Source organism: Trichomycterus rosablanca, chromosome 17 (assembly GCF_030014385.1).
Source record: "Trichomycterus rosablanca isolate fTriRos1 chromosome 17, fTriRos1.hap1, whole genome shotgun sequence".
Lineage (NCBI taxonomy): Eukaryota > Metazoa > Chordata > Actinopteri > Siluriformes > Trichomycteridae > Trichomycterus > Trichomycterus rosablanca.
Window position 1 is genome coordinate 25,557,151 of NC_086004.1, and position 14,974 is coordinate 25,572,124.

A 14,974-nucleotide genomic window follows, 5' to 3' on the forward strand; every position below is an offset into this window, starting at 1 on the left:
TCACTGTCATGGATTCTGTGTTATTTCCCTCATGTAAATAATGCCGAGTGCCGGTAACAGCAGCGTAGGAGGACTGTAGACAAACAGGCTCTCGTCGGCGGTGGTGACTGAAGGAGAAACCCTGCACTGCACTTCTGTGTTCATTGGTGGGTTGTGTTATTGAGTTATGCCAATCCTAAGAGTCCTAAAAAAGCTCCGCTGAACTCCAGAACCGCAGCACTGACCGCATGAGGAAATACAGTCACTTCTTGAAAAGTGTCAGTTCTTTAATTTGTCCTGCTTATGAATCATTTCACGAAACGTTTACATTTAAGTGATTATAAAGTCATCCTTGTCTTTGGGGTTTCCCCCAGATAATCCGGTTTCTATCCACCTGCCAAAGCATGCAGACGGTGGCCTGGCTTTTCTAACTGTCCCTAAGTGCGAGTAACTCACTGACTGGGTGGATGTATGGTTGGTAATTTGGTATTTGGTCTGGGTATTCCTTGACCAGGTTTTAGTGGTTATTGAGAATAAATCACTATATATATATATATATATATATATATATATATATATATATATATATATATATATATATATATATATATATTGACAGGGGACCTGGTAAAAATCTCCAGTGAGAGGATCCAGTAAATTAACCTAATGGGCCCAAAATTTGCTATGCCATATGGAATGCCTTCATTTGATGTACTATATATACATATACACATCCAATTTAGTTCTTTTTCTGCATATCCCAGCTTGTTTGAAAGCTGGGATCAGATTGCAGGGTCAGACATTGTACGGCACCCCTGGAGCCAAGAGGGTTAAGTGCCTTGTTCAGAAGCCCCACGGTAGGCCACACAGAAACACCTCTAAAAAATATGTTATAATTACTTCTAAGGATTAGCTTTTGTGTAGCCCTATTGTTAAATATAGGTAACTACTGATGTTTATGTCATTTAAATAAAGCAGCTGATTACAGGCATCACTCTGGTCAGTTACTCAATACTAGAACGTGTAAAAATTGATAATATATTAATCAATATTTGATTTAGTTGAGGTATTCAAAGTTAAGGTGTGCAGACTTGTGCGAACAAGCATGTACATTCACTTTAAACTTAATGAAACAGTTTGATATTGGTGAATATATAAAACATAAGAAAAGGTTTATTAGAAACTCAATCACACATGATCCTGTATGTACACCAATTAGTCTATATCAGGGGTGTCAAACTCATTTTCACCGAGGGCCACATCAGCATTTTGGTGGACCTCAAAGGATTGTAACGTATCCTGCTGTGATTGCAGTCACATTGCTGTTTTTCTTGGAGGCTAAATTCTGCATTTATATTGTTCTACTTTACCACAGACACGGCCTCATAACACAAGAGACGCACCGGTTTCTCTTCCTGAAGCACAAACTTGTTTTCACTTTCATTAAATTTCCTCCTCATGCTTAATTTTCTTAATTATCTTTTTGTACATTTTAGGATCATGTGTAAATATGTGTAACATCATCTACTGGCGGGATGTGTCACTCTGCAGGTCACAAAATCAGCATGCATTTTGAAAGATGCAGTTTATTTAGGATTTTACAGTGTATTTTTAAGACAATCATTCTGCCCTCACTATTAGTTTATCCCCCTTTCTCAGCTAGACAGACAGACAGACAGACAGACAGACAGACAGACAGCTCCCTTCAGAATACAGTCGGTTTATTTGCTTCCCAGCTGTGTGATACACTGTGTGCATCAAAATAAAGTAAAAATACAAACAATAAAAACAATAAAGAACCTAATACAGTAAAAGCACACAGCTGTAGTCAAGTGTTACATCTGGTACAATATGAGATTTAACCAAACGTAAAATAACGAGTTAAAATTGTGTGTAAAGATACTAATTGCTAAAGTAACGTAACAACAGTATTTAATTACGGTAAATTTGTAACTAAAACGCTGTGATATACTCACTAAACATTTACTAACAACTGAGAATATAAAACCCACTACTTACAGACGATGTTTGGGTATTATATTGCAATATAATTATTTGTATTTATTTATTATTGTTTACATTACTAACTACGCTACCCCGCGTTCTTTTGCCGTAAAAGTCACATGGCTTCTTAGCGAAGGTTAAAGTTAGTTGCCATGACTACGATGTCACGTTGTCTCTTAAAGGCGCAGGAGCGCATTAAATTATAAGCGCGTCTCTGTAACGACTCGAACCATCACAACAATCATACAGTCGTTTAAGCTCTCGCGGGCCGGATCAAATGACGCGGCGGGCCGGATCTGGCCCGCGGGCCGTGAGTTTGACACCCCTGGTCTATATAATCATATCAGTGACATAAGTTAGTCTATGATGAGCAATTAACGCAGTCTATATATACAGTATATATATTATATATATTATGCAATTAATAGGTGTACTGTATGTATATTTTTACACGGTAGAGGACACAGTATGTGCTCTATTCAGTAAAAAAAAGTTGAAAAAATCTATAAAAAATCCAGAACAGCCGTGTAAAACGTGTCTATTACAAGTGCATGTTAGCAAGTGTATCTTAAATGTATCTGCAATAATATATTTCATGTTTTAATGTTTGTTACATAAACATGAAGATCAGCATAATTACATCCTCATTCCACTGTAGGTGCGGGCTGGGCTGTCAATCACGCATATGAAATATCGGTTGAAAATGGAATGTACCAAACCAAAAAAGGGAGGGTTTCGATTCAGGGCTGGTTTATTATCAAACTAGACGTGTTGTTCTAGGACGTGCTTTAATGTATCGTGATTCCAAAGGATGATTTTTATTTTCTTGAAAACCTATTGGTACTAATAAGTGTTCTGAGCTTATTTAATTTTAAAGCCTGTTTACTGCGTCCCCCTTTTCTCGGAATTAAAAGGCTCGTATGCCAGGCTGAAAGAAGTTGGGCAGGAGCTTTAAAGGATGCGGTGAAGATGGCGATGAACGTAAGGAAAGCAGATGTATTTTATGAACGTGCTGATTTTTGCGATCTGTACCTTCGGCCTGTAACGTACGCAAACAGCAGTGAATATCTCGCTCGGATAGCAGGTACAGTAACAGTGTTTGTGTGTTCTGGGCTGGTGTGGTGCCCTGCTGCTGCTGCTGCTGCACTTCCATTGATGCACTGCATCACTCATTACTGCAGTCAAACCTGTACAGAACATTTGGGTAGAAAATAATTGCTCATGTTGTCATTAATTGGTGCATATCGTTATTTTCTGGCTATATTATGGCTTATCTGTAACTGGACTGCATTGATTGCTTTTTATAGACTAATTTATGCCATTGATAGGATTATATACTGTAGAATAACTGATGTACTTACAGGATCCTGTGTGACTGAGTTTCTATTGAACTTTTTCTCATGTTTTATATATTCACCAATATCACACTGTGCATGCTTGTCCACACAAGTCTGCTGACAGTTTAGCATACCTTAAATAAATCGAATACTGTTAAATAGGTTACTGATTTTTACACATGTTCTAGTATTGAGTAATTGAATTGAGTGATGCCTGTAATCAGTTGCTTTATTCAAGTGACATGAACATCAGTAGTTACCTATATTGAACAACAGGGCTACACAATAGCTAATCCTTAGAAGTATTTATAACATTTTTTCAGATGTGTTTCTGTGTGGGCCACTGTGGGGCTCTTGAGCAAGGCACCTAACCCTCTTGGCTCCAGGGGTGCCATACAATGTTTGACCCTGCAGTCTGATCCCAGCTTTCAAACAAGTTGGGATATTCAGAAAAAGAATTTAATTGTATGCGTATACAGTACGGCAAATGAAGGCATTCCATATGTCACTGCAAATTTTAAGCTCATTAGGTTAATTTACTGGATCCCTTCACTGGTGATTTCACTGGGTCCCCTGTCTACTTATATTCATCCAGCCTGTCTTGCAATACCATTAGAAAAGCATACAGATTACTGGTAATGACATAAAACATCTCACACAGACCACCATTCCATTCCCACCAAGCATTTAGCCTGCCACACCACATTATCACTCCCATGTTCTTTATTAATGAATTTTATTTAAAAGTACACCAGTCAATATTTAATAACATCTTATTCTGAAACCCTAGGAACTCCACTCTTGTTCTAAAAAGGCTTCCCACAAGATTTATTAATGTGCCTCTTGGAATTTATGTTCATTTGTAAGGTAAGACACTAATGCTAAATGTGAAGGCCTGGTTCACAATCAACACTCAAGTTCATCCCACAGATGTTTAGCTGGGTTGAGTTCAGGTCTTTGATCAGACTACTGGAGTTTTTCCACATTAAACCTGTCAAGCGATGAGCAGTGAAATTGGAAAGCACCTGTTAGAAGCATATTTTATATTTTACATACATTTATACACCTGTTAGAAATTAGTGTTGTTAAACACCTTGTTCATTTTAATAAGAGTCCACATTATTTTTAGATTAATGCATCTGTGCAGCATGTTGTCTTTTGTGTCCCAGCTGGCAAACTACAGAAATACCAATATTTCAAAAATTCTGTAACCTATACTATCTCTATAGCAGATGTCTAAGCAGGTTGACATGATAAAACCACAATGAAAAAAAAGATCTGTTTATTGAAGTGGTTGACTGAATAACAAACTGGAAACAAATACCCCAGAAATGTTGTGCCATGTAAGACAAGCTCCTGTGTCAGGTGCTTACTACCTTTACCTTCTCATTTACTCATTGCTCATTGCATTATAGATACCTGAGGGTGCAGATCTTCACTCAGTGACAGATTTTGCACCCTCTGACTCAATTTTATATCTGTAGCTGCTTTCATAATTTGTACAAATTAATCAAAGGTTTAAATACGCTGGTAAGGACCAATATTATTCCTTATGAAAATATACATTCAAGTTTTTTTATTTCAAAACTCAATATGGTCACATGGTCCCTTAAACCCTTCTTAGTGAATATGATTGATTATTATCACCACATTTTAATCCAAGATGCTGTATGTATATTTTGTGGCCCATAAAACTGAAAAAGTTTGTATGCAAAGAAGTATGAGCAGTTGCGGATGGTAAAATCCTTTGCAAATGAATGTAAAAATTTGACTTCCACTGTACTACATCCTGGATAAAACATATAGGGTTTGACCTTAAACCATATGACTATTTTTGGCCTTGTACTCTCTGATGACTAAGAGTTTAGAGAGAGAGAGAGAGAGAGAGAGAGAGAGAGAGAGCGAGAGAGAGAGAGAGAGAGAGAGAGAGAGAGAGAGAGAGAGAGAATGGGAATCACATTAACACGGTTTATTTGGTTTAAAGCTTGAATTTATGGAGACAATGTAGTGTGATATTTTACTAATTCATAATCATATGGTTTTTTCAAGTCAAACCAAGTCAATTTTATCTTCCTGTTAAGTATTAGAATTTTTCAGCTCTGTATCTGGTCTTCTGGGACTAAGATGCCCTCTGTCCATTGAACCATAACGGCCCTTTTTTATGCCATGCTATTTTTGTCTACTCTTATCATTGTTGTCAGGTCTCAAATAGAAATGTTATGATGGAAACTTGGGTTGGAACTGGTTGTAGCAGCTGACTCACCAGCACCCCCATAAACAACTGCAGATTTGCTGGAACAATATACTGTAGATACCAATCACTGACAAACATGTCCGGTCAAGTAGCAGGAGTGAGCTGTGATCAGATCTATAGGGACAGATGCAGAAAAGACCCAGAGTTGCCTACCTTCAAGGCTAAAAATGGAAAGCTTAAATGGCTCGCTGAACTGTCACATTACAGATCGTGCTCCTGGAAGCAAAGTGCATTTTCAGCACTTGATTGCAAACAGCAAAGTCCAAGATTTTGCATCAGCCACTAATGACTGCTGCATATTTAATGCTTATTTTGTAATATTAAATATGTGTAACATTGTACTCAGTTTATTCTTATTTTTTCAAGACCAAATTATTACTTTTAAGATATTTATATTTTTGTACACATTGATGCATCTAATTAATTTAAAATGTATCCAGGAGAATCCTAAGTTGTTCAACTATGTCTGGAGAGGGTTACAAAGGCATTATTATGGCTTTAAGACTTCATGTAACACACTGAGAGCCATTTTCTCCAATTCATGGAAAAACAACAAAAGAAAAGTAGACATGGGGGTGCAAGTCTAGGAAGCGTGTACAAGTCTCAGACAGCTGACTATACATTTTTAAGTCACTTGGAATTATTTAGAGGAAAATTACATTTACATTTTCAACATTTACCAGATGCTTTTATCTAAAGCGACTTACAGTACTCAGTCTAAGCAACTGAGGGTTAAGGGCCTTGCTCAAGGGCCCAACAGTGGCAACCTGCCAGTGGTGGGGTTGGAACCAGCAAACACTGACTACTGGTCTCTTTAAGGGGAAGAAAATTCGACCTGTCATTTTATGTGGACAGAACATTTGTTGGTCAGACATAACACAGGTGTCACTGTACACAGGTAATTAAGATTTACTGTACATCTACATGCTTACTGCTAGGCGTGGTTGAGATAGTGTTTTGGTCTTGGGCTATTTTGCTGCTGGGAAAACTGGTGAGCAGTGTGCATTATATGTTAGCAGTATAATAAAGAATCCTTGATGCAGGATTGGCTCATTTTCCAGTTTTTATTCTGTGGCAAATCAAGTGGCAATGACTTCTAATATAAATAAAATGAATGAATTATGCATTGTATTGTAGTGGATTTAGATTTCTGGAACTTTCAAAATTTGCAATTTAAGTCAAATTATCATAAACTGTTCATAACGCATTGAACATGATGTGTATTAGTTAACGTATAACTTCTCTTTCAGGTCCTGAGTGTATTTTGAAGCCTCCTCTGAATCTGCTGGGTCAGCAGCAACCTCAGACCTTCCAGCCTGTATCTCCTGCCCAGGCAGTTGGCCCAGCACCGGTTCTGATGCCCCAAGACCCCCTGGCTTTCCCTCTTTGCAGTGCCTTTTCTGCCAAACCTCCCCCACACGTGCAGCTGCTTCAAAACCTGGCCATCACAGTGCCCCCCATCTCCAGCTCCATGCCCCCAGAGATCGAGTGCCAGGAAACAAGCAACGATCAGGATGCTACTCTAGAGGAGCTCTGTAGACCTCTATACTGTAAACTGTGCAATGTGACACTTAACTCAGCCCAGCAGGCACAGGCACACTATCAGGTGAACATTATACACTAATGCTTGATGGTCAAGAAGACAGGAGTAATTAGAAAGGAAAAGTTATTCAGGCATTATACTTCTAATTCCTCGTAGGCCTTTTTTTGTTTTTGGGTACAAAGAAGTCATAAGCTGTATGTCAATTATAAGTGCATTTAGGAGGCAATTCCACAAAGTTTAATTAAAAAAAACATTTGTCATAAAGCATTTATTTTACTGCATCAGTTATGGATAATTTTGCCTAAACAGATTTACAAAAAAAAAAAACCACAAAGATAAATTAAATGCTTTGGATAGCAGCTCATCTCACACCTCAGTGTGTTTCTGTGTTTTTTCAGTTTTAAAATGAGTTCCACACTACTGTTTATTGCCTATAATGAACTGATTAGGGTGTCAAAGTGAAAATATGACTCATGCTCTTGTTGTTGCAGGGCAAAAATCACAGCAAGAAGCTGAGAAATTTTTATGCTGGCAGTCAGCAGCCACCCCCTATACGAGTACCTGAGGACGTAGAGCCAGTTTCACAGCAGTCCCTCTCTAGTCCACCTACAGAGATTGGCACTGCAATGGGCAAGCTGGTAAACATCCACCCACATACAGTGTATCACAAAAGTGAGTACACCCCTCACATTTCTGCAGATATTTAAGTATATCTTTTCATGGGACAACACTGACAAAATTACACTTTGACACAATGAAAAGTAGTCTGTGTGCAGCTTATATAACAGTGTAACTTTTTTCTTCCCTCAAAATAACTCAATATACAGCCATTAATGTCTAAACCACCGGCAACAAAAGTGAGTACACCCCTTAGTGAAAGTTCCTGAAGTGTCAATATTTTGTGTGGCCACCATTATTTCCCAGAACTGCCTTAACTCTCCTGGGCATGGGGTTTACCAGAGCTTCACAGGTTGCCACTGGAATGCTTTTCCACTCCTCCATGACGACATCACGGAGCTGGCGGATATTCGAGACTTTGCGCTCCTCCACCTTCCGCTTGAGGATGCCCCAAAGATGTTCTATTGGGTTTAGGTCTGGAGACATGCTTGGCCAGTCCATCACCTTTACCCTCAGCCTCTTCAATAAAGCAGTGGTCGTCTTAGAGGTGTGTTTGGGGTCATTATCATGCTGGAACACTACCCTGCGACCCAGTTTCCGGAGGGAGGGGATCATGCTCTGCTTCAGTATTTCACAGTACATATTGGAGTTCATGTGTCCCTCAATGAAATGTAACTCCCCAACACCTGCTGCACTCATGCAGCCCCAGACCATGGCATTCCCACCACTATGCTTGACTGTAGGCATGACACACTTATCTTTGTACTCCTCACCTGATTGCCGCCACACATGCTAGAGACCATCTGAACCAAACAAATTAATCTTGGTCTCATCAGACCATAGGACATGGTTCCAGTAATCCATGTCCTTTGTTGACATGTCTTCAGCAAACTGTTTGCGGGCTTTCTTGTGTAGAGACTTCAGAAGAGGCTTCCTTCTGGGGTGACAGCCATGCAGACCAATTTGATGTAGTGTGCGGCGTATGGTCTGAGCACTGACAGGCTGACCCCCCACCTTTTCAATCTCTGCAGCAATGCTGACAGCACTCCTTCGCCTATCTTTCAAAGACAGCAGTTGGATGTGACGCTGAGCACGTGCACTCAGCTTCTTCGGACGACCAACGCGAGGTCTGTTCTGAGTGGACCCTGCTCTTTTAAAACGCTGGATGATCTTGGCCACTGTGCTGCAGCTCAGTTTCAGGGTGTTGGCAATCTTCTTGTAGCCTTGGCCATCTTCATGTAGCGCAACAATTCGTATTTTAAGATCCTCAGAGAGTTCTTTGCCATGAGGTGCCATGTTGGAACTTTCAGTGACCAGTATGAGAGAGTGTGAGAGCTGTACTACTAAATTGAACACACCTGCTCCCTATGCACACCTGAGACCAAGTAACACTAACGAGTCACATGACATTTTGGAGGGAAAATGACAAGCAGTGCTCAATTTGGACATTTAGAGGTGTAGTCTCTTAGGGGTGTACTCACTTTTGTTGCCGGTGGTTTAGACATTAATGGCTGTATATTGAGTTATTTTGAGGGAAGAATAAATTTACACTGTTATATAAGCTGCACACAGACTACTTTTCATTGTGTCAAAGTGTCATTTTGTCAGTGTTGTCCCATGAAAAGATATACTTAAATATCTGCAGAAATGTGAGGGGTGTACTCACTTTTGTGATACACTGTATGTCTCTTGTGCTCTTAGCCTTGCAACTAATATTCACTTAGGTATAGTTCCCTATATTCTATGTAATATAACAGTATAGCTTGTAAATTATAGGTTGTATCTACCTGTCTGGGGTACCATTATTAAGTCTCTTCAGACACTTCAGTGTTTTTTTCATTTATAGTAAAATTGCATTGTGTTTAGATACATTTGCCTATATATTGTACTCAATAATATCAAGAGTTTATTTTTAACTCTTAGCTGTAAAGCAGTCACTGTCTGAAGCACTCTTTAATCATGTGGTGTCACTTTTCACGTTTTAATTCAAATAATGATCCAACCCAGCTTCTGAATGTTACTTTTCGTTGCAGCCGTCTTTCACTGGCCTCAGCAGGGTTATCCTGGCCACAGAAAATGACTACTGTAAGCTTTGTGATGCCTCCTTTAGCTCACCCGCTGTGGCTCATGCACACTACCAGGGCAAGAACCACGCCAAGCGGGTGCGGCTGGCCGAAGCCCAGAACAACACCAGCGCTTTGTAAGTGTTTATATGTCACTGAAACAACAAGAACATTTAACACAAACACAACAAAAATATCAACAAATTATAAATGTACTATGCTAAAGGTCTGGTGCAGGATTCACTGTCATATAAATTGTATTGAACTGCTCAGCTTAAGATTTAGCTTGGGCTGTGATCAATATTGATGATGTTTGTTAAGGTTTAGTTTGGCATCATAATAATTCTTAATAATAATAATAACAAAAGAGTGGCCAGCAGAGATTCAAGTTCAAGTCTTACTGGTGCTACTGGCTGGCCGGGCACCTATACAGGCATAAATGACTATGTCTGCGAGTAGGTAGCTGAAGACCTTTGATTGTGCCCAGTGATTTCCGGTGGAACTGGACCCACCACGACCCTGACTAGGATAAAGCGGTGCATGAAAATAAAAATGTAATGTATATAAGAACTAGGTGTTTAACACCAAGATATTTTAGATGAAAAGGTTCAGATCAAAAACTTTATGAATTAAATAATAATAAGGCCGCTCAGGTGGCGCAGCAGTAAAACACACGCTAGCACACCGGAGCTGGGATCTCGAATACCCCGCATCGAATCTCAGCTCTGCCATCTGGCTGGGCTGAGCGGCCACATGAACAACGATAGGCCTGTTGTTCATATAGGGGTGCGGTAGTAGTAAGCCGGATAGGGTCTCCTTGTAACTGATGCAACTATGACCTCTGCTGGCTGATTGATGGTGCCTACACAGGGGCGGGGAAGGAGTGCGTTGATCAGGGTGTGTCTCTCCGTACACAGGGCTGATCCACATTAGCACTCACCTAGTGCAGGTCGTGGGTTAGCTTCATTCTCCTCAATCAGAGCGGGGATTAAGATTAGTGGAGAGGAAGCATGACGCAATCAGGCAATTGGACACGCTAAAAGTCGAGAGAGAAAGGGGAGAAAAGAAAACAAAAATACAAAATAAATAATAATAAATAAATAACTACAGACTTCTATCTCCGCTTAGCTTTAACTTCTGCCTTTAACTTCCTTTGGCCTGAGAGATGTGAAGCTTTTTAAATGCCAGTCTGGTTGTGGTTGGATAAGCGTGATAACATGAACAGGAAGATAGGACAGTACATTCTGTTAGCGTTTGATCATATCTGAACCAATGTGCATACTCTAGATAAGTCATGTCTATATGTAGTCATTTGAACCATTATTAAAGTTTCAACAGTACAGAATTGTCTTTTTTAGTCTTGCCATGGCCTGTAATTTATTTAAATGCTAGCATAATTTACAAACACTTATAACGTTAGCTCACATCAATTCTGCTGAAATGAACAAAAGTAAAACAAGCGTACTTACTGAATATAATGTTTTTGCAGAGATGCAACAGACCTCACGCTGAAGCGCTCTAGAAAAGAAGGGAACGAGTACAGACTCAACAAGAACCGCAGGACAAACATGAACACAGCTGTACCAGGTACACAAAAAGCTACACTCACCCACTCTTAGTGCACACTCACTGGCCACTTTATTAGGAACACCTGCTTTTAATTCAAGGCTGACCTGTTTTTTGTTGGATGTGAGGATCCAGACATGTTCTCTCAGCGTAAGATGACAGTTTGGGTTTTCTAACTTAGTTTGGCAAAATACAGCTGTTCATGTACACAGTATGGCCAACACTATATAAAACCCCATTCTAATGACTGACTTCAGGTGTTAGGAACTGTGTGTCTGCACAAGAGCCCTGACCTCAACCTTATTAAACATCTTTGGGATGAATTGGAACATCGATTCTGAGTCATGCCTTCTGGTCCAACATCATTGCCTGACCTTACAAAGGTTTTTTGACTGAACGGCACAAGTTCCCTTATACACACTCCAAAATCTTGTGAAAGACCTTCCCAAAGGAGTGGAGGCTGCTGTAGCTGAAAAGGGTGTGAAGTGTTAATCCATATTAATGTCCATGGTTTGAAATAGGATGTCCAACAAGCTCATGTGTTTTGGCCATATAGTGTACTTTCTAGCTCTGTTTATAGGAGCACAGAGAAGTCACCAACTGTTCTATTTGTTATTTAACATTTCTGCATAAAGGACAGTATAGTGGTGCTGAAGGCAGTCTGAGTGCCACATAGCTTCAGGTTCCTGGAGATCTGGTTTAGACCCGTGCCTAAAAGTTTCCTTTGGGTATTCAGGTTTCCTCCTACAGTCCAAAAACATGCTGGTAGGTGCACTGGCTCCTTTAAGTCATCCCTGAGTGTGACTGACTGTGTGTTTGAGGAAACAAGTAATGCCCTGTGATGAATAGGTGCCCTGTATAGAGGGTATTCCTGCCCTGAGTATCTGATCAAGATAAATTCGGTTCCTGAAAATAAATGAATTAATTTTAGCTTTAAACTTGAATGAAAATTGTTGTAACTTAGTTGCTCGACCCACATATCTGTTCGGTCGTGATTGTCAGGTGTTTCTACTTTTGTACAGCCTGGAGTTCGTTTCTGGCTCGTTGTCAGAGCAGTGACGCTAAACGCCACATTTCTGGCCCTCACTTTGGCAGCAGGGCCTTTTTCAGCAGCTGGCAGCGGTGTTCAGTGATAGCTGGCTGGCGTGTGGGTACCGTGCTAGTGTTGCTAAACACAGTGCCAGGCTTTTGGTGTTTGCAAATTGATCCTCCAGCCCACGTCAGTGTGGCCCTTTGAACGTCACCCGCGTGGTGGCAGGTCTTAATCCCACACACTTTGCCCTTGCTGACCCGTGCGAACACACTATCCTCTTCCTTACACACACATGCATACTTGAGACCACTCTCTGCGCTCATGAGTCAGGCGACACAAGGCGCTGACCTGGCTTTAGGTTTAGTCATATTTTGAAAAGGCAGTTCCTGAAATAGTGACACATAAATCCCACCTTAAAACTAAGTCTGTTTTAGGTCCTTGTGACGTCTGGCTACACTCCTGTTCAATAAAGCTTAGGTTTACTTTTAAACTTTAGCTTGTAACACTTAGAGGAAAGAATTCATGATTACGTATTTAAATGTGAACTTTTGGAAAATTTGGAGACCTCTCTGGGTAAAATGCGGTACTGCATGTAAATCGTACCACAGCTGTACCGTTTAGACCATTGGTGGACAAACTACGGCCCACGGGCCACATACAGTTATTTAATCCGGCCCGCTGAGTATTTACAAAATTGTCCTAAAACCGCATTAATTTCACCTTTTCCCTGCCATACCCTGCGTTTCAATTGATTCCACTAGATTTACATTTACATTTTCGGCATGTAGCAGACACCTTTATCCAAAGCGACTTACATTACAGTATACAGTCTGAGCAATTGAGGGTTAAGGTCCTTGCTCAAGGGCCCAACGGCAGCACCCTAGCAGTGGTGGGGCTTGAACCAGCAACCTTCGGATTACTAGTCCTGCACCTTAACCACTAGGCTACGGCTTGCTAGATGACTTGCTAGATGGCGCACGCCAAACACTACCAACCTTTGCTAAAGCCGAGTCTATCTGGTCTACACACTGAGCCCTACTACCCCTCTGAAGTTGCCTATTGCGCCAGCGTGATCGAACCACTTGGCTGGTTTAAAACGTCACACATAAGCCATTAACTTATGTCGAAAGTGCTGCTTTAAACGCTGAATTGGTTTTGTTTAGACGACAATACACCAAGTAGAAACAAAGATAAAAATTATAACAAATAATAATAATAGGATGAGTCTGGAGTTTCATTTATATTTAAAAATTAATCTTTTAATCACGAAAATAAAGGTTTGAATATCACCAAAATCCGATACACTGGCAAAAAAGGGTGACCAACAACACTGTTCCCACTGAAACTGAATAAGGTAGGTGGGCAATCTTTACTTCTTAGATTTCACATGAGTTTCACATGTAATTTATATTAGTTCCAAACCCCCACCCCCGCACCCACCCGGTCCATCTGTCAATTTTTAAAACCCAGTGTGGCCCTTGAGCCGAAAAGTTTGCCCACCTCTGGTTTAAACTGAAAGTCAGTATACAGAGAATGGCCAGAATCTTTTAAACATAATATGTTAATATCAAGAAAGGGTCAAATTTTTCCTCAGCAACAGAATTAATCATTTTATTTATGATTTTAATGTCAATTTTAGGGCCATACTTCAACCCACGGCCGAGGCAGCGAATCCCGCGGGACCTTGCCATGTGTGTTACTCCCAGCGGACAATTCTACTGTTCAATGTGCAACTCGGGCGCCAGCGAGGAGGCTGATTTCCGTCTGCACCTAGAGAGTAAGCAGCACAAGAGCAAAGTGTCTGAGCAGCGCTACCGCAGTGAGATGGAGAATCTGGGCTACAGCTAAGAGACTCTCTGAGAAAAACAAGGCAATACTGAACAGGGAAGCATTCATATACTTTTCCAAGTGCCCGATATTAGTGATGGTATCGACAGCTGGAGTTTTGCACTGAAGTGAAACAGTCTTATAGACTCAGCACTGAATATTCTGGTTTACTGAAGGTGAAAGAAAGCTACCTCTGATAGATTTACTTTTGTTTTTATGTCAGATAGTTTCCTTTTGCATGTTTTGAAGTTGAAGGGAGGTGGAGGTCCTTGGTCGCTCTGATGTTGGGCCAAGGTACTTTGGGCTGTATTCAGAGTAAAGTTTAGCATTTATTAAATAAGAAATACAGACAAACAAACTTCAGTATTAATTTTGTAATGTACAGATGGGTGACAACAGCATATGTTGTGGAATATAAGGTCGCCTGAAACCTTGCATAGTTTTTTTATTGGCAACCTATACATGACAATTCTTCTACTCATAAAGCCATTGAAATATCATTGTGTCCTGTGAAAGTTTCCACAATCATAAATGTTCCATCATACTGGTCAGGTGATCGGTTAGAATAACCTGAACCCAAAACAGGCAAACATCAAAGAAAGCCCTCCCTCATTCCATAGCATAACAGCCACTAGACACAGACCTCATTACTTAAGGGGCCAAGCATTCAGGGTCGTACTGTGTTCTTGCTCTGCTGACAATTTGGAACACTGTTGAAAAATAGTTAAGCTGTGTTTGTTATTGAAGCTC

At 40.3% G+C, this 14,974-nt stretch overlaps 1 protein-coding gene across 1 annotated transcript; it reads left to right on the forward strand.

Moving 5' to 3' along the window:
• The first annotated feature begins 2,952 nt into the window (after positions 1 to 2,952).
• On the forward strand, positions 2,953 to 14,245 carry zmat3 (zinc finger, matrin-type 3). Its single transcript, XM_063013275.1, has 6 exons — positions 2,953 to 3,067; positions 6,825 to 7,180; positions 7,609 to 7,755; positions 9,769 to 9,935; positions 11,288 to 11,385; positions 14,037 to 14,245. Exons 1-6 carry the CDS (start codon positions 2,953 to 2,955, stop codon positions 14,243 to 14,245), a joined length of 1,092 nt encoding a protein of 363 aa, XP_062869345.1.
• The last annotated feature ends 729 nt before the right edge of the window (positions 14,246 to 14,974 follow it).

What these genes read in the sequence shown, in the direction of transcription:
- zmat3 (XM_063013275.1), top strand. Translation starts at nt 2,953, where the DNA reads ATGGCGATGAACGTAAGGAAAGCAGATGTATTTTATGAACGTGCTGAT. An exon ending in GCACTGCAATGGGCAAGCTG is followed by an intron (nt 7,756 to 9,768) that starts GTAAACATCCAC and finishes TTTTCGTTGCAG; the next exon opens with CCGTCTTTCACTGGCCTCAG. An exon ending in CATGAACACAGCTGTACCAG is followed by an intron (nt 11,386 to 14,036) that starts GTACACAAAAAG and finishes TGTCAATTTTAG; the next exon opens with GGCCATACTTCAACCCACGG.